Source organism: Arachis duranensis, chromosome 6 (assembly GCF_000817695.3).
Source record: "Arachis duranensis cultivar V14167 chromosome 6, aradu.V14167.gnm2.J7QH, whole genome shotgun sequence".
In the NCBI taxonomy this organism is placed as follows: Eukaryota; Viridiplantae; Streptophyta; class Magnoliopsida; order Fabales; family Fabaceae; genus Arachis; species Arachis duranensis.
In genome coordinates this window covers 2,843,610-2,864,472 of record NC_029777.3, presented here as the reverse complement: position 1 = coordinate 2,864,472, position 20,863 = coordinate 2,843,610, and the positions used below count along the sequence as shown (strand labels likewise).

Here is a 20,863-nt window from a genome sequence, read left to right as displayed (position 1 = left end):
TCTTTATTTTTTTACATAAAATTTAAAATAAAAAATAAAATAATTAAAAATATAATTATAAAGATTTGATAATAATGATAATAATAAGTTGTATTTTTATTCGGTATTTTTATGTTTTTTTTGACAAAAAATATAAAATACACTAATTTAATATTTTAAAATATAATATTTTTATTCATATTTTATCTATTAAATATAATTTTTATATTTTTATATTCATGTTTCAATGTCTGAGACTTAGGTCCAGTTTAGATAAACAATTTAATTAAACTATTTTTAAAAAAAAAGTTTAAATAATAAATAACTATATTAAAAGTAGTTTATAAATAAATTATTTTGTATTTGAGTTTTATTCTAAAAATGTCTATTTTATAGAAATGTGATAAAAAGTAATAGTATTATGAGAGAAGTCATTTTTTTTAATTTTTCTACAAACTTCTAAATAGCTTTTTAAAAAACTACAATTTAATTTTAAAAATTACACCAAATATTAATATTACTATTTTTTAGGGTTAATGTTCAAATTCGTCCCTGAAAGATCACGCGATCTTCATTTTCGTCCCCGAATGATTTTTTTTAATCAAATCAGTCACTGAAAGATAAACTGTTAGTCAAATTAGTTCTTCCGTCAATTGGATGATGACGTGTCACGTTAAGTGCCACGTGACATGATGACGTGACACGCCACGTAGCAGGTCAGTAACACGTGGCACGCCACGTGACAGGTCAGTGACATGTGGCATCACTTGATATATAAAAAAATTTTCTATTAGTCAAAATAGTCCTTGAAAATTCAGACGTAAATCATTTTCATCCCTCAAATTTTAAAAATTAGTCAAACTAGTCCTTATATAATTTTTTTATTTTTTCTTCATAAAATTATCTCTCTTTTTTAATTCTTCTCAAAATCTCTCTTATTCTTTTCTATTCTAAAATATTTTTTCTTACATTACTACAATTTGCTAGAATATATATATATATATATATATACTCAAATTTAGACATTCAAAATGAATAAGTTCAACTTCAAAATATATAATAAATTAAAATAGTACCACAATTATAGGTACTTTAAAATACATATTTAAATCTTTTACAAGTATGCATCTAGTTTAACATAGAACTCACACGGAATCAACACTTCAAATAACACAACCGAAAAAAATAGAAAACAACAATAACAAGTAAATGGCCTAATAAACTAAAAGTTTAGAATTGCAATCCTTCAATATCTTCATCTTTCGTGGCATTAATATCCTCATGTTCACTATCTTGTCCCTAAACCAATATTTTCAAACATTTTATCCCTAAATCAACAATAATAAATAACAATAATAAATAATCAAATTAGTAAGTTTATCTCTAAATAAAATATTTTCCCCTAAATCAAATAATCAACTATGAACATTAAACAATATTATATACTAACACAGAAACATAGTAATACTGTAATTTACTAAATTTATAACTGCAGTAGCTTTCAATGATCAGAATTTAGATATTCAAAAAAATAAATTAACAATGATCAAAATTCAAACATTCATAATCTATACTATCCCAGATGCCAGAACAACTAAAAAATTAAAGTTAGTAATGAGTAATAATTAGAAAATTCAAAAAGTCAGTAACAAACTCAAGAAACAACAATAAAATCTTTTTAAAAAAATATATCTGAATGCAGGCCGTGAAGCGGCGTAGTCGTACATGAAGAGAAGCAGCAAGATCGTGCAGCATTACAGATAGAGAAATAGCGAATGATATGGCAGCAAAGCAGAGCAGATCAGTAGAAGCGGTAGAGGCTCGACGAACGTATGCAACTATGCATGACGGTAGAGACTCGACGGCATCGCGGCGGACACGACAAAGGCTCGACGTGTATAAAAGAGAATAGAGAGCGAGATAAAGAAAAAGCGAGAAGCACAACAGAGTGTGAGACATGAGGCTATGCGCGAAATTGAGCAGAGAGCAGCAGTGCCAACCGGCAGAGAACGACAACGAATGATGGACAAGTGAAGTTAGAACAATAAGCTAAGTGAGCTCAAAAATGAGTTTGTGTTCGAATTTACGAGTTAACTCACGAGTTTGACAACAATACTCCTAATAATATGATCATATAGATTGCTACTATTAATTAATTTAAAACATCAATACACAGATTTTAACTTTAATAATAAATATTATTTTCTTATAATCATATATTAATATCTACATTTTTTCGTAAGTATATTACTTATAAGATTAGGAAAAAAATTATAATTACTGATATAATAAAGAAAATTAAAATTAAATCATACTCAATATATTAGAAAACAAAATCTTAAAATAACTTACGTAAAACAAACTAATTAATCATGGAATTTTTAACAATAAAAAAATAAATAAATTATTTTATTCTCAAAATTTAATTACCCTTTAGTTAGAGTATATGCATTTAATTATAATACTTTAAAATTAAAAAATAAATTATTAATTAATGATATAATAATTTGAACAATAGAGTATATGCATTTATTATTATTTACAAAAGAATACTATTATTATTTTAAATGATTTAATTTTTAATTATTGATAGATTAAAAAGATATCAAAATTATATGACACTACTATCATAAATTATCATCATTTTTTATTAAATTATTTGATTATATTACTGATAAAATAAACTCATAAATAGTAAAAAATTAATAAATTAAATATTATATATCTAAATTAAATAGAATTAAATAATAAAGTAAAATCAACTTTTAAATTCTTTTAAAGCAGAGTTAATCAAATTCCAATATTAGAATTAAGTTATTTAAATAATATCTATGGTATTTAATTCTAGAACTTAGATACTTATACATTCGAGTTATTTTCGTAACAAAAACTAATAAAAATAGTTTGAACAAATTAAATATGAATCTATGCAAATTCAGACGATCCTCTTATTAAATCAGCTTTATCACCAGTTATTTATATAATACGGCAAGAAAAAAATAACCACATTTATCTCAATGATAAATGCAGCTTCCCTACAAAAGATAACTCTACTCACATTCTATTATGTTAGTTATAGTATATAAGAAGATCCAACCATCCTTTAGCGAAATGAAGTTCACTTTTTATTGTTCTGAACTCTTATATTCATATAATTAGCACCCGAATCAACAAAACAGCTCTAAGATGAAACATGATGAATGTGGAGTATTATAAATGATTACGGTAAAAAATTCTATTGTAAGGACAAAAGAAAATAAATTTAATAAGAACATTCATTATATAATTAAAAGAATAAAAATAAGATTGGATTTATAAAAGAATGGCAAAATTCTAACTTAATCTTAAAAAGATCAATTTGATAAAAAAATCAAAAAATACATTCTTATCGTATGAAATAGTTAATAAAAGAAAATTAAAAAACAAAACAAAAAATTTTGTCTATAGAATTTAAACTGTAAATGGTATTAAAACACTATATATATAATAATCATGAAGATATATAAAAAAATCATTATAATTATTAAAAAGATATAATATAAAATATTATAATTATTGACAAATTTTATCATAATTAATTATTAAATACTAACAAATATATTTATTTGAAACTGATATTTTTTAAAAATAAAAAATAAAAGAGAGAGACAAGTTTACTGATACCAAAAATGCGTCACATTAATATACCAATTACTTGATAAACCAAGGGTTTTGGTTTAGGAAGTGTGAGAGAAAATAATATTAACAGAGTTAGATGATGAATTTGAAAAAAAAAAGAGATATTTAAAAAAGAATGTAGTTAATATATATATATATATAAGAGAGAGAGAGAAATGATTTGATTAGATTGAAAAGGTTATGCTATACTGAGTTAGATTGTTGTTAGCCATGAAAGATTATGTTTTATTTTGAGTTAGTATATAATCTTGACCTCGAGTATAAAGTATCGTATTTAGAGACCTTAAACCCATAAGTCGTATATAATGGCCCAAGCCTCACCCGGTAAATGATAAAGGGTGCGTAGTAGGATTTTGGTGGAATTATTGATGAGTATGTTGAAAATTGTGATTGAAGTTGAGATAAGTAAATATTGAGATTATATTAAATGAGATGATGATAGTGATGATGAATTTGAGATTTAATGAGATATGAATTGATGAATTATGATTGAAAAATTCATATGACTTATGAATTTGAATTATCCGAGACACAAGTTTCTATGGGTAGATGCAGTGACTTGCCACCACTTGTTCCAAGTTGAGACTCGATACTCTGTTGACCCTCTGTCGTAAAATGTAACTGGACACTTTAACTTCCCGGATTCTTCCATAGGCATGCATATATATTAATTTGAGTTTGGAGTTTTTCCCATTAATTTTTTTGAATTTGAGGATGCGCGCATAAAGGGACTGTCCAATGGTTAACTACAGGACATGTTGGGTTGGTTATATAATCGATAGATGATATTATCAGTCATAGGAGAGGCATGCATCATATGCATTTGTATGTTTTGACTGAGTGTGCATTTGTTTTGGTTTGCCTAATTGTTTAGCCATGTTTATCTGCTATTTATTTTACTTGCTATACCTGAATCCTATCTGTGATTTATTTATTTACCTTGTACGTGTATGTTTATCTGAGAGATAATCTTTGGTGGAGGCGTGGAGGGTAGTTTCTGATATGTGGTGATGGAGGTTGAGACGGGATGGATTAGGTGTTGCCTTATTACTCTGATTTATGTATATGTTGGATATGGTGTCTTATTCCCAACAAGTCGTATCATAGCTTCGGTTCGGTGGGATTTATTCTTAGTATGCTCTGTGGTTGCAGCCTAGTCTGACCTTCCACATCAGAAAAGAATTTTGTCCTGTGGCTTGAGGTTGATCTTTGGTTGCTGTTGTTGTTGTTGGAAGGCAGTGTGACACTGTGAGAGTGCAGTTTGGAAAAGTTCTAGCTAAGGAAAGACTTGGTATTTAAGTGTGTCCATTGTGACCCACCTCTCTTTCCTGGAGACACTTCCTAGTGCACGGTCTACAGTTGAGTTATACTATTCCAGTATACGGTTGCAACAATGTCAGAATATTCAAGTGTTGTGAAGCTTGAAATAGAGAAATTTGATTGAAGAATCAATTGTGGCTTGTGGCAAATACAAGTCAAGGATGTATTGATACAATCAGGTTTGCACAAGGCGTAGAAGACAAGAAGTATCCTCATGGTATTGCCGCACTGCCATGGATAAGGATAAGTTATGGCAATCGGGTCCACAATTGCACACGGGCATTGGTTGGCGTTGAGATGCAAGGTGTGTAGCGGAGTTAGGTCGATGGCTGAAGAACTTCCAGGAAAAGCCAATTTGAAAGTTGCACCATGAATTTTCAGCAAGGTTTCGATCTGTACCAAGGCAAAATGCTTGGAGTGGTTTAATTCCAAGTGAGTATACTTTCATGGTGGAGTATGATAGTTCTCTGAACTATGATTATCGGTATAGACAATGGCAGCAAAGAATTGTCGGTGTTGACAATGGAAGTTGAAGATGTGTGACTATTTCAATCAAGGTGAAAATTATTAGGATTTGGTTGAATTAGTCCCACATTGCTTAGGATAGCAAATGGAGTGGGTAGCCTAGGCTATAAATATGAGGCTAAGTTCTCCATATTTTTTGCACCAGTTAGAAACACTTTAAGCTTGTATCTGATTTTTCTTTTCCTCTGTACTCTTTGATTAGAGAGTGTTGTGATGTGTAGTTAGATATTTGTTTTGAGAGAGTGTGGGTGTACTGGGGTGCCGGTGTTAGAGAGAAAGGAGTCTATGTGTTGTAACAATTTTCACATAGTGATATTCTCTGGTTGTCATTTGACAACGGCCGTGGTTTTTTCTCCGGTAATTGGAGTTTCCACGTTAAATTCTTGTGTTGTGATTGTGTCTATTTTATTTCTCTGTCAAAGGTGTTTTCTCAAGGGGAAATGGTGTTTTATTCCCAACAGGATAAAGAAGAGCGATGTAAGTTGGGTAGGAAGCCCTTAGGCATGTCTTTGGTTATTTTCATTTCTTTAAACTATTCACCTTACGGATTTGTAAAGTAAAGGAGTTTCTTTACGACTTTTTAAGTAAGTTTTTTTGCAAAGCTTTTTGAAGACGATGTTCTCACCCTCTACAGATTTTATTTTCAGTGACAAGTTCAGGAAGCTTTGGCACGGAGCTGCGATCGAACCACAAGTTTATTATGTATGATTGTACTTTATGAATTTGGTTTAATAATTAAATTTTTTTTCCTCGATAATTATTGTTTTGGTTTTTAAAAGGGTAGGACTTCTATTTGAAAAATTGTAAATAAGATTATGTATTAAATATTATGTAAATATAATTATGTGATTAAAAAAATATAAAGTAAAGAATTTATGATTTCTTAAATTAAATATTCAGTTTAGATTCGCGAAAGCTCAAATTTAAATAAATATAATGTTATTAACGGAATAGAAATAGGTAGTATATAGACTTTTAGTGCAATCATAACGTGCTAAAAATTAGAATCGGTGTTACACAATCTGCATTTTATAAATTTTAAAATAAAAAATTTAAAATACAACTTATGTTTTTTAATATTCAAAATGAAAAAAATGGATAGAACACAACCTGCATTTTGCAGTATTCAAATTAAAAAAAAAAACTAAATCACAAACCTACATTTTATATTAATATTATATTAGTATAAATACTTTACCCATATTTATTTTATTGTGTAATATTAATTTTTTTTATATCTAAAAAAATCAGCCCCTTTTCGTGTGTCCGTGGGTGTGTCAAGCATTTGATTCTTTAGTATGGCGTTTGACGCATAATCTTTATGCTTTTCTTCCTTTGATTAACATATTTTATTTCAAAAAAGGAAAGAGCGGGGTGTTGGCTTAATGGGTTGCTGATTAGGTTCAATGTAAGACGCATTATAAGTGAATGGGTCTGTAGGTGAAAAATAGTGACGACTTTATTTTTAAAACACACTAAAATGACTAAATATAATATATATATTTTCGGTTCTAGGAATGTCAAAAATTTTTAGGAGGTGGGGATCTCCGTGAGATCACTCCGAGGACCACTCCGAATGAAACTCCAATGGTGAAATTTTTTTTTCCGTAGAAATAGAGATGGGGAGCGAAATTTTTTCGAGACAGGCGCAAAATCTGGAGATCCCCGTCCCATCTTCGATAATTTATCAAATTTTTGAACTTATTTAATAATTTTTACTTTATTTTTAATATAGAAGTTTTTTAGTAATTTCACTCATTGAAAAACTCTAACCCTATTGTTCAAGATTTTATTTTATAGACTATGATTTGCTATGTTATATTTCTGAATTTATAATCTTGGATAAGATATGTTTGTGTGTTTGTAATAATATTTTGTAGTTTATTTTTTATTTTTTTATATTTTTATTATAATTTTCATATGAATATTAAATATAAGGAGATAGAAAATGAGACCCGCAAAAAATACGAAAAACATGGAGAATGGGGATGAGGATAATTATTCCCCATGATAAAGAACGGGACGGGGACAGAAATTAATTTTGGAGGCGAAAATGGGGAGACATCTCCCTTCCCGCTCCACCCCATTGACATTCCTGTTCGGTCCAATGAATTGAACGTTTAAAAAGAGATCATAACGAGTATTTATTTAAAAATAAATAAAATAAAAAGATAAGAAAACCTTTTACAAGATTAAAGCAAAATTGAAAAAATTTATCCTACAAACTTTAAGTGTGTTATTTAGTCTTTTTTTTTTAAATAAAACTTTTGAAATTACTTTTTTCTTGATTTGATATTTGAAATTATCTAGATCGATTATTTAATTAAATTTTTTTTTTCTAAAGAATTAACATAACTCAATAATAAAAATATAGACAAATAATAAATTTTTGAGTAAAGGCTATTTTTTATTTTTAACATTTTTTAAAAATTTCAAAATATTTTTAATATTTAATTTATTTTAATTTTGTCTATAGTATTTTTATGAGTTTCAATTTTATTTCTATTATTAATTTTTTATGGTCAATAATTAGTCAACTCTTTTTTAAAATTAACTATCGAACTTTAAATAGGATTTATGAAAGTTTACAAGCTTGCCAAAAAGGTCGAACGGTTAAAAACAGAATTTTAGTATAAAACAGGACTTGTACGTCTGCATCATCTTTGTACGTATGCACGTACCCGTACAACATTCCCAAATTATACGTACGCACTTGTAAAAATATTGGGCATGCATATACATACTCCTCGTGCATACGCATGAGCATTTACGCCTAGTCAATTCCGTGTATAGGCAACATTGTATGCATGGGTACACATAGCAGAAATCTTGATTTGCTGCAAAATCATAGAATTTCAATTTTTAATTCCAAACTTTAAATGCACATAACTTTTTCGTTAAAAATTATTTTTCGTCTGTTTTTCGAATGTTATAAATTCCACGATCCCAATTTTTATTTGAAATAAGTTTTACCAAATTTTGGGATCCAAAAATCAAGTTATGATCCGTTAAAATTGGTTAAACATAGGTTGAACACAGAAGACATCCGTATTGAATCAATGTCGATAAATATCATATCCGAAATATGTCTAACATACAGATACAGTAATTCAATGAAGTGTCTATGTTTCTTAGGTTATGTATTTATTATTTGCTAAAAAAACATTAATATAAATTATAAAATAATGTATTATAAAAAAAATGTATTTGTAGAAAGAGATTGATTTGCTTTGACACGTGTGTAAATAAAGAAATAAATTAAAGGGTTGGTATTATTGTCGCCCAATATAGTTCATAATGAATGACACCTCAACAATCTTCACGCGCCAACACGCGCTTCTCCTACAAAAAGGCAATTGCTAATAGAAAAAACCGCCTTCTCACTTCACTGCACCTTACTGTTACCCGCCTGTCGTTTCTCTCTCTCTCTCTCTCTCGTTGTTGATGGGTTGCTTTACTAGGCCTTCCTCATCAGACAAACCAAATCTAGAGTTACCCATTTCTCTGTTCTTCCATTTCAAGCAAGGGCAACGCAAAACTCGTATCCTTCTTTCCATTTCCTTTTCTCCGTAAACTTCAATGCTTGTATTCTGAGATACTCTTCTCTCTCTTTCTCTCCCACACCCCGATTCTCTTGTTTCCTAAATCATTCCGCCGAGGTTCTCTCTTCCCCTCCTATGAGACACGTGGCTCTTTGATCCTTTCAATTCAAACAAGTTAGGTAGGTATCTTCTCTCTTTTCATCTTTTCAGTTTTCACAATGTTTTTGACTTGTTGCGCCATCTATGCCCCTCGTTGATCTGTTTCTGCTGATTAGTTTTCCTTTCTCAGGACCTTTGGGGCTTTGATTGATGCTTCGCCCTTTGATTTTTCTTCTCCTCATATTAGTTTCCTTTTTCTTTTAGCACACCAATCCCTTCCCAAAGCTTGATAGTAAAAGGTTTGTGGGAACTTGTTTATATTTATGAGCAAAAAAGACACTGTAGGACTTTAGAACAAAAAGCTGGTTTGGAAAAGGTGATGCCTTTGGCACATTTTCTCTATCAGATGAAATGCCTGTGACCAATAAGGAGCAAATCAACATGTCACAATGCTTGTTCTGTATCTGAGGTGCTTGAAGGTTTTTTCTTTTTTTTTCCCCTTCTTCATTGCTTGGAAATGCCGTTGTTTTTGTCTATTTGATATAATTTTGTCCATTTATGAATCGTAGTTATTTTAGTTTGATATCAAATGTCATAGAAAATCTAAAAGGATGAATTATCTATTATGTATGTTTGCAGCATAATCTACTGTTGGGATGAGCTGAATATAATAGCATGTATTTGGTACCAAGAGTTTCATGTTCTGTGTTGTGTGGTTCTATTTACTGTTTTGATTTGCTTAACGTGGCAACCTGCAACTAGTGTTTGTGGTTTGCAACTAACATGAATGTGTCATGCAGATGTTTAGAAATTGCTTTTAGTTTGAACGAAAAATCCTAATTCTTTGTTCTGTATTACCTCTTTTAATTTGAAGATAGGATATTATATCTGAATCATCTAGTCTAGACTATCTAGTAAAAGATGATAAAATCTAGAGGATCTTTCTTATTTGATGTTAAGATGTTTAAATAATAAGCTTTTTTCCCCGAACACACCCATTAGGTCTTTCATTTGAACTTCTATGGCTGGAGAAACTTCATGGATCAGTCACTATGATGATGACACAGGAAGGGATATTGGGGAGTTTGGCTCATCTTTAGAGCCTGGTGAAGATGGTGAGAAACAAACAAGTGTTGTCTCTGTGGATCTTATTTTGCCGGATGACTTGTTGGAGCGGATCCTAGCCTACCTTCCTGTTGCAAGCATTTTCAGAGCTGGTTCTGTATGTAAAAGATGGCATGATATTGTCACTTCAAAGAGGTTTTTATGGAACCTTTCTCATGTTCTACATCAAAAACCTTGGTACTTCATGTTTACAAGCTCTGATGAACCAATCGGTCATGCATATGATCCCATCCTACGGAAATGGTATGGCATTGAACTTCCCTGCATTGGCACTTCAAATTGGTTCATTGCTTCATCATGTGGTATGGTTTGCTTCATGGACAATGACAGCCGAAGTGAATTGTGTGTATGCAACCCTATTACCAAAAGGTTCAAGAAGCTGGAGGACCCTCCGGGTTTAAAATTTTCTGATTACAGTGCACTAGCAATCTCAGTTAGTAGGGAATCTCAGTGTTATACAGTGGCAATTGTAAAATCCAAGCAAGTCCCTGAGAACTTTTTCCAGTGGGATATCTCAATTCATATATACAATTCTGAAGAAGTGACTTGGATAACACCTTTCACCGAAGTTTTGTTAGGGTGGAGAGGTGGTGACGAGAGTGTAATATGTAATGGGGTGCTATACTTTTTGGTTTACTCAACAGGGGCAGGTCTACCTGCAAATCGCCATTCCCTAATTGGATATAACATCTCCAACCATTCTTCTCAAGGTAGCTTAACAAGGAACTTTATTCCAGTACCTTGTTCTCTGACATGTGGCCGTTTGATGAATCTAAAGGAAAAGCTTGTAATGGTGGGAGGTATTGGTAAACCAGATAGACCTGACATAATCAAAGGAATTGGAATCTGGGTTCTAAACGATAAGAAGTGGGAAGATATTGCACGAGTGCCTCACAAATTCTTCCAAGGCTTTGGAGAGCTTGATGATGTTTTTGCCAGCAGTGGCGCAGATGATCTCATATATATTCAAAGTTATGGATCTCCTGTGCTGCTTATATATGACATGAGCAATAAACAATGGAAATGGGCACAGAAGTGCCCTGTGATAAAAAGGTTCCCACTTCAGCTTTTCACAGGTTTTTCCTTTGAGCCTAGGCTTGAAATTGCTCCATAGCTTCTCCATACAATAATAATCAACAGCTGCTACTGGCACCTGATTTTAAGGCTTCTGCCCATTTTCTTCTATTGTTCTTTAGGACAAAATTTAATCTGATTTTGGTTCTTTAACAACAGTTCATACAAAATGTAAGTGCTGATAAAGATGCTTATTTGTGGATACTGGATACTATTAGTTGCATTTCAGAATACCACAGTTATATATTTATTTTTCACCACATTGTGTTCTCTCTCTACTTATGCAGTTGCTCTAATAAGAATAATAACATATTGCTTAGATATAAGGATACTATGCTTTTGAGTGGACTTCACGGATCCTTTTTCCAGCATCTTTTAACACACGTTAGGCTTTGACTTACTGATGAGCCAATGAAATTGTTATGCTAAGATTGCATTCTTTGTTGTGCATGTGTGATTTTGATTTTTCAGAGTCTGATATCTGAGATGTTTGTGTCGTCCGTACAACACTATTTTTATTTTATTTTTTTTGTCAAAATTTCAATAAAGGTTGGAAAAAATTATAACTACTCCGTGTAGGTTGGTGGAGAAGTGTGGTCCAGGGCTACTTTATTCTTTAACAAATGTAAAAGTGGGTTTTCCTTGGTGGAGATTGTGACAAATAAAGATTAAAATAAATAAACTTCATTTTCAACATTGAAATAAGTATATGAGGTAGCCAAGGAGGAGCAAGTGCAGAATATTCAAATGGCTTCACTCACTTTGGATTGTGATGGGTGATGATGGAGTTGGAGTTGGACTTACCGACTGCTGGTGAAAGTAACTTTTCTGGGTCTTACCCCTATGCATGTATATACAATTCATAAATATGTCACATCATATTAAAATTTCGAAATGCTCAAAGCTTGAAAAAAAAAATTGGTTCTTACAAGGCTATTTTTTTATATTGTAAAGTGAACGGTGTAATATGAGATTATTATGAAAATTTGGTATAATGCGTCGATATGAGTTGAATCGGTGTCAGAACAAATCGTTACTTAGGATTTGAAAAAGGAACAAAAAATATTATAAAATGTGACTAACGATTTGAGAAAGAGTAAGTGATTTTTTCTATCAAAATGAAAATACCGATTTCATCAAGAATTCTAACCGTTGATTTATGATCTAATGATTCTCAACTTTTCTTTCTCTCTCATTTGATGTAATATAGCTCTCTCATTAAATTGGTACTACCAAAATTTTTAATAGCTCTCAGCTTTCAGCCGTTGATCACTAATCAAACAGTTCTTGACTTCTCTTCCACACTCTCTTCCTTCCATAAAATGTTAAACTGTTATTAGTTTTATATCTGTGCATAACATACTCAAACTTCATTTTTTCGTATTACACGTATTTAATAATTATATTAAAAATAAAAAGCGCTTCTTATAAAACATTTGTTTTTAAATTTTGGTCTTCGAATTTTTTTTTATTGTGATCCAATAAAATTTACCTATTATTAAGTATTGATGCAATAGGTTAAATGTCAATGTAATACGATTTGATACAGTAGTATTTTAGCATATAACTTTGGAAAATTTTTAAGTGTATCAGTATACCAATATTTTAGTAATTTTTAACTGTTAATTTTAATTATAAAAAATATATAATATATAAATTAAGATCAATAATTAAAAATTATTAAAACACCATACTTTTCTATAACTTTAGCATTTAATAAACCCAGAATTTTTAGATTTGGATAAATATCCATTCCGGTCTCTTGATAATTTTTTTTTGAAAGTCTACGAAATTTTCAATAACAAAATGGATTAATCTCTATATACAAGTGATTTTGCTATACAAATCTTACAAGTCCTCTAATTGATATTACGCTCAAACACGTCTCTAATAGATTTTTAATCTTTGAAAGAATTTCGTTTTCTTTTTCGAATTTATTGCCTTCTCTTTCTCTTTATTTATTTACGTGCTTTTCTCTCTGTTTTCTTTCTTCGTTATTCTCGATTTCCATTGTTTTTTGACATCAAATTCTGAAATCATTTTTGAAGTGTTCCATCTTCATCGTCGTGTTTCTCCTCGTTCTTCTTTTGATTTTGTAACATTATATATATTTTTCTTCTGTTTGATTTTTTTCTCCAAAAAGAATTATGAGAATATGAAATAAGAAAATAAAGAAGAAGAAGCAGCAGAAGATGAGGAGGAGAAAGAGAAAGAGTTTTGAATTATGCATAAGGTGTACTTCAACGAATTTTGGTGTATTTCTTAAATTCTTTGGGTGTATTTCTGTAATCGTTTGGGTGTATTTCTGTAATCGTTTGGGTGTATTTCTGAAGTTCCATTATCTTCAAAACGATTTCAAAGTTTGATTTCAGAAACCATGAAAATCGAAAAAAAATGAAGTAAGAATACCAATGATAAATGCAGGTAAAACAACGAATGAAAAGGCGAAAAGAGAATGCACGAAGGAGATCAAACAAATTTCATGAAGGAAGAAGAAGAAGAGTCGTTCATAATGCATGGTGAGTAGCGCACTTTGGAAACAGGAAATGATTGAATAACGTGCATATATTTACTCTTGAATGTGGGAGTAATGCGCGTGTGTTTTGTTGGCCTTGTGCCAACTTGTAAGACTTGTAAATAAAAAAGACTTGTATGTGTAACAGGCCTCTAATAAAATATCCTTTTTGGTCTTTGATATTTAACTTCGAGAGATTGATTAATCTCTCTATCAATGATTTCTGATGTTAATTACTAATATATTCTCCATTTAATTTTTATAAATAAAAATATTTAAAAATTATTAATATTTTTTAATTTTACGATGTTGACAATTACTTCCTAAAAGACAATAAGACTCCCAATAAAAAAGAAGTTGTCAATCCTAGTTGGTTTTTAATAGATAAATTAATAGTTTAACATGTCATGTAGATTTATTTCATTAATACAAAGAGAAAATATTAACGGAGGGTGTAAAGATTAAGAGCTTGTTTGGGTGAGCTTTTAAGAAAAGATCTTTTTTAAGTTATTTTTTTTAAAGATCTTATAAAAAAGTAAAAGTAATTTTATGTTTGAATATCTTATACAAAAGGATTTTTTTATTTATCAATTATGTTTGGGTATAATCATATAAAATTATTCTTTTGTTTATTTATTACGTAAAAAACATCTTTTTTTAAAAGATCTTTTAAAAAAAGATGTAAATTATAATTTTTTTTAAAAAATATTTTTTATTTTTCCAATGCTTTTACTTTTATCACTAGAAATTTACCAAACACGCTAAAAAAAATATTTTTTCATTAATTTTTTTTATCAACTTAATAATACTCAAACAAACACTAAGAGAAAAATTAAAGATATTTATTGTTAAAAATTTTGTTTTCTTTTGAGATAATATTCAGATATCGTTTAAGATTTTTTTTTCTTTAGATTTTACACCAAAATTACAAGAAACATTTTATAGAGATCGAAATTAGTATAAAAACATTTTATAAATAAAAAAATTAAGCCAATGCTGATTGTTGCTTTTTGCTGTATTAGAGAATGCTTTTATCTTTCCGGCTTTATAAAGTCAACATTTAATGCACTGGTAAGGGTTGGACCTTCATCAATTAAGTTTAAGAGCTGACGCTTGTGCCCACAACACCTGCACATTGCAACATTTTCCATACCTAATTCATGAATAGTAGTATGGTAGTACAGAGTATTAAGAACAATACTATCTGCAATTATTTAGAAATAGTGATTGCTTGAATCCTAAATCATCAACCGTTCATGCTGTATTACAAATTTTGCTATTTATCAATGATAAAGTCTTTATAAAATTTATAAATGTGAGATATTAACCTCAGTTCTTGAATTATTTTTAAAATTGAGTTAATTTTATTCAATTATATTTTTAGATGAGAAGAAGGGAGTGTGTTACAGAAGTTTGTGTGGGAATGGAGAGCAAAGGACTGTAGAGTGTAGACTAAACACTCTAGACTTGCAAGTATTAAATTGATAAGATTTTATAAAAAATTAACTTTCAATTTGATATTCAAAAGAATCAGATGTTGACAAAAAAAAAAGTCTTTAAAAAATGGTATCGATAAAATAGTTTTGAATAATTTAAAAATGTGACAAAAATAACTAATAAATATTATATCTTTTATAACTGACAAAATTTTCGTATTTAACAAATGATTTATTTATTTGATCTGAATTTTTGTGACAATATTTGAACAAATATTTAAAAAATATATCGAAAAAATTCGAACAAAAAAATTGATCTCTAGATTTTTCATTTTATTTTTCAAAAAAAATTATCACTCATAATAAAATTTGTTTTAAAAACATTTACTTGACATAAAATTGTCAAATTAAAAAAATGTAAAGATCTTTTTTTTAATAATATTTGTAAAAAATTATATCAAAATATGATATTTAAAATATTTTTTTTAGAATATATATTTAATATCTAATTTTTTTGTCGCATTTATTTGTGGTTATTATCTTTTGGAGTTTTTACTAGCGATATAAATTTTTGAACACCATTTTGCTAGTTTTCTCAACTTATAAAATTCTAAAAAGGTACTTGCATGGGTGAAAAATTTAGATATGAAAAAGTTTTGTTTAGAATAACTGACGGAAAGTTTTAATTCATTTTTTTAATTATTTTTTAATATTTAAATTAATAAAAATTTAGAATTTAGAATATATTATTTTTTGAAAACTTAAAATAGATAAAAATTTAAAATTTTATTCAAAAATTGAAAAGATAATTAAAGATAATTAAAAGTTTAAAACTCACATATTTTTATTTTGTTTATATTTTACTTTTTTAAAATGTTAGGCTTATATTTAACAATATCATTATTCATACAACAAATATTTCTAATATTAATATAAAAATATAGTTGTTATCAATAATTATGTATTTAAATTATTTGTAATAACAAAACAACAAAAAATTGTGCTGATTGTTAATAAAAGTGAGAGCCGTTAGATGATTTGACTGATTTGACTAAATTTTCATCTTACGATTCTCAACTATTAACTTCACGTAAAGTCGAATGCATCTGAGTTTTCACCTAACAAAATATTTATATCAAAATAATGTTTATTATAAAATATGAGACATAGAATTGTATATATATTTTTTTATTTCTCAGGATACTTGTTTAAACAGACTAGTGAATTAACTATTAAATTGATTCATAGAATTATTTTTTTTCTATAGAATTTTTAACTCGACAGATCAAAGACTAACTCGAATTTATGAGTTCGACTAATAAGTTATTGCATAAAAAGATATATATTTAATGGTGAAAATGTGTATTTTGTTTTTTTTCTTTCTTTATTTTTGTCAATACTTGTTTCAGTTTCTTTTTGTTCAATTCTAGCCCAACTACACCAAAAGGGTCCTAAATCCAAAAAAGTTAAACCCTAAATGAACAAAAACAAATGACAAAAAAAAATGAAAAACAGAAAAAGGAAAAAAAAGAAAGCCTCCACTCGTCCAGTACATTTCAATTCCAGAAACATGGGAAGATGAGGCAGTTTGTTATCCTGGCTAGTGATTACTTGCCTCCCTGAGTGGTGGCGGCGGAAATGGGAATGGAAGGAACTCAAGGAAGTGAAAAGAAGAGAATGATGGCGTTGGGATTCGAGGGTTCAGCCAACAAAATCGGAGTCGGTGTTGTCACACTTGACGGCACCATCCTCTCCAACCCACGCCACACATACATAACCCCTCCTGGTCAAGGCTTTCTCCCAAGAGAAACCACTCAGCACCACCTTCACCACGTTCTTCCACTCGTCAGATCCGCTTTGGAAACCGCCAACGTCACTCCCAATGACATCGACTGCATCTGCTACACCAAGGGCCCTGGAATGGGTGCTCCCCTTCAAGTCTCTGCTGTCGTCGTTCGCATCCTCTCTCAGCTTTGGAAGAAGCCCATTGGTGCTGTCAACCACTGTGTCGCTCATATTGAGATGGGTAGGGTTGTCACCGGTGCCGTTGATCCTGTTGTGCTTTATGTTAGTGGCGGTAACACTCAGGTCATTGCATACAGTGAGGGTCGTTACAGAATCTTTGGTGAGACCATTGATATTGCTATTGGTAACTGCTTGGATCGCTTCGCTAGGGTTTTGACGCTTTCCAATGATCCCAGTCCTGGTTACAACATTGAGCAGGTTTTTTATGAATTCATTGTTGGCAATTTTCCTTAATCATTTTGTTAGTTGAAAGTAGCAATTTTTACTGAAAGGCTTATGTAAACATGGAAATTTTATGAATCAATTAGTCACACATTTAAGAAATTTAATGTAGCAATCTTTGATCCAGATAAGTATACAATATGCATAGAGGAGTACAAATGTAGTATTATAGTTGTGCTTAACTGGATTGTGATCTCATGGTTTAGAATTTAGGATTTAGGGTTTAGTGTTCTTATGGTTCAATCTGTTCAACTTGCTTTATATGGTTTTCTTGCCTTTCAGCTTGCTAAGAAAGGAGAGAAATTTATAGACATTCCTTATGTTGTCAAAGGAATGGATGTATCTTTCAGTGGAATACTTAGTTACATCGAAGCGACTGCATTTGAAAAGCTGAAGAATAACGAGTGCACACCTGCAGACTTGTGCTACTCTCTGCAGGTATATTTTTTTGCTGCTCCCTTTCTCTTTGTTAAGCTGTTATCTTTATAAAATTATGAATTTGCGAGTTTGGATTTCTAAGAATGTTAACATTGCAGGAGACTCTGTTTGCTATGCTTGTGGAGATAACAGAGCGGGCTATGGCTCATTGTGACTCGAAAGATGTCCTTATAGTTGGTGGTGTGGGCTGCAACGAGCGTTTGTAGGAGATGATGAGAACAATGTGCTCTGAACGGGGTGGGAGGCTGTTTGCCACTAATGACAGATATTGCATCGACAATGGTGCAATGATAGCTTATACTGGTCTCCTTGAATTTGCTTATGGTGCGTCGACACCACTAGAGGACTCTACGTTCACCCAGCGGTTCCGAACAGATGAAGTGAAAGCAATCTGGCGAGAAGAAAGCTCTACCAAATTGAATGGTCTTACAGAGAAAAGCATTTGATTTGTTATTCTTCAGGTATTGTCTTATCATTCTGTGCTCAACTAAGCATCTGGGTGTAAAGCATAAACTGTATGGTTTCATCTAGTTGAGTTCAGGTGGAAAACTTTAGCACACGAATGAATGATGAGTTAATTTGTTGAGTCCTGCAACACTTCCTTCTCTTGAATTGTTGCATAATAATAAGATAAAAATGATTTAAACTACGTTAGTGTTAAACCAATGGGGATAATATTGTGGCAATTACGACTGAATTTAGTGAAACTAATGAGATTGAACTGTAGCTTGCTTTTTATATCTGTCTTGTTACTTTTTTGTTTTCTGCTAAAGAAACTCCGAAAAACTAATTATAGAGTTGAAATATATTTTTCCTTCTGTGATTGCAGGTCTGAGTCTGATTGCCTTCAAGCTCAAGTTTATACATTAGGACCTTGTAATTTATTAGCACGGTACATTATATATGAAACTCTTCATTTTTATTTAATATTCTGTTATCAGTGGAGAGTGGTGCAGTGATGGCACTGATCCAAGATGTAGGAGATGGTTCATTACCAATGTCAACTGGGGCATCACTTTAAACAGTATTGGTTATAGTTTTTTTCATGTTACATATTGTCCAAGGTAGTCAACTTAGGTTATGTATAGAGTTAGTAGTTTAAGGTTGTATCTTTTTCTTTTTGGACAGAAGTTTAAGATTGTATCTGCATTACCCTATTGTTGTAAACTGAAAACCTGAGTAATTGTGAACCATGGCATGTGCTACTCCATTTAAAAACCATCTTCAGAAGTAACGCTTAGACATTGCTCAGAACACAGTGGAAGTTTCATGTAGATGGCTTTTTTATATGTTGCAGCGGTAACTACATTAATTCCTGGTTAATCAAAGGAAGTAGCCATAAGCATTCTTCAAGTAGCCATAAGCATTCTTCAATTCACGTTTCACATCCCTTACTTTTACCATTGGCAACCTAGTTACTCAGTAATACTTGGTTTGCTAAAAGTCTAAAACAAAAAGAAACAAATTGTATAACAACTTTAATTATCCATTACTTATAGCCAAAAAAAAAAAGGGGCAACGGACACCTTATTAATTGCCGACTTTAAAAACAAGGCTTTTAGACCACGCTCAATTTTAGGGGAAAGCAAACACAGAAGCTGGTCCAATAACAAATAAGTATGTGTTCTCTTTTTTTGATTTCACGTGTTCCTAGGTGAGCTTTAAATAACACACTTACACAGTTGGTGATTGATTATGTGGTACTTGATGAACCAAGCAAGTTGTGATGGTGAGCAAAGGGAAGGATCGAAGCACATGGCAGTGTTTTTTATTGGAAGACAGAAAAAAGAAACCTCGTTCAAGGTCTACGCATAAGGGCGCAAAATCTCTCCCAATGAAAAATGTAGTCTATGTATTTAGCTAGCATACCCTATTAAGAATGTTATGAACTTGTCACAGCATCCCTTAATAATGTTGGAAGATGTTAAAGTATGTGAAAGGGAGTCGCACACAGTCATAGTTACAGTTACATACTTACATTTTCCCAAAATAATAATTTTTGACCATGTTTTTTATTGTTGAATATGCTTTTACTTTTAAACGAACCACTTCTAGACTAGTATGTCATGGAATTGATACCAAGAAGTGAATTTTCTAGGCAATACCTAATGTGTGTCCTGAAAAATAATAATCCAAGGAATGTATGAATCCAAGGTATTAGATGAGGTGAAAGGAAAGATGGACCACAAGTTCACTTAGATTTTTTTATGATATCATTATGTATCTGTAAAGTCCTCGTATCAATTTGTGGACCCTTTGCTTTTGTTTTGTTTTGTTTTGTTTTTTTGTGTTAGATTTTACCATACAAATGCAAAATTACTCAGTGCTATTTGCAATGCGCCATCCCATGAATTCGCATGCTTAATCCCGCTTCAAATCTTTAACCTTTCACTTAATCAGATAATTAGTCATAATTAAGTGCATAACATATATATATGTGTGTGTGTCCTTCAACAAATTCAAGGACACTCTGCTTCGGTCTCATGCTCTTATTATAGCTTCTATAACCCCATAGCTCTTAGGTAATTAGGTTAGCCCACAATGACTTTTTTATTTAAATAAATAGCAAAAAATAATTTTGATTTTGATTTTGATCAAATAATTTGTTACAATTTAGATCGTATTATTTTAATTTTAATTTTTATTTAATTTATTATAAAATAATTATAATTTGTATGGTATTAATTTAAATTTATTTTTTAATATAGCCAAATTATAAGATCTTGAAATTATTATTTTTTATTTAAAATTTAAAATTTAAATTTTAAAAGTTTTGAAAAGAGAAGAGAGGTTGCGGTGCTAATAAATAAGATTGTGGTTTACGATAGTTGCGATACACGGTTACGAACTTTAAAATTGATACAATAATTTTTTAATAGAATTTA

The 20,863-nt window shown here is 30.4% G+C and overlaps 1 protein-coding gene and 1 pseudogene across 4 annotated transcripts; both read left to right on the top strand.

The window, feature by feature from the left end:
• Positions 1-8,885: 8,885 nt before the first annotated feature.
• Positions 8,886-11,602, top strand: LOC107491974 (F-box/kelch-repeat protein At3g61590). 4 transcript variants are annotated; one of them, XM_052251376.1, is made up of 3 exons: positions 8,886-9,223; positions 9,408-9,622; positions 10,146-11,602. In XM_052251376.1, the coding sequence occupies exon 3, from the start codon at positions 10,165-10,167 to the stop codon at positions 11,380-11,382; it is 1,218 nt and encodes a 405-aa protein (XP_052107336.1). In that variant the 5' UTR covers positions 8,886-9,223; positions 9,408-9,622; positions 10,146-10,164; the 3' UTR covers positions 11,383-11,602. The 4 variants fall into 4 exon arrangements, with proteins under 4 accessions (XP_052107336.1, XP_052107335.1, XP_015968408.1 ...); XM_052251375.1 differs by having other exon boundaries at positions 9,334-9,622; XM_016112922.3 differs by lacking the exon at positions 9,408-9,622.
• Positions 11,603-16,852: 5,250 nt separating this feature from the next.
• On the top strand, positions 16,853-19,066 carry LOC107491841 (uncharacterized; annotated as a pseudogene).
• Positions 19,067-20,863: the final 1,797 nt, after the last annotated feature.

What these genes read in the sequence shown, in the direction of transcription:
- LOC107491974 (XM_016112922.3), top strand. Translation starts at nt 10,165, where the DNA reads ATGGCTGGAGAAACTTCATGGATCAGTCACTATGATGATGACACAGGA.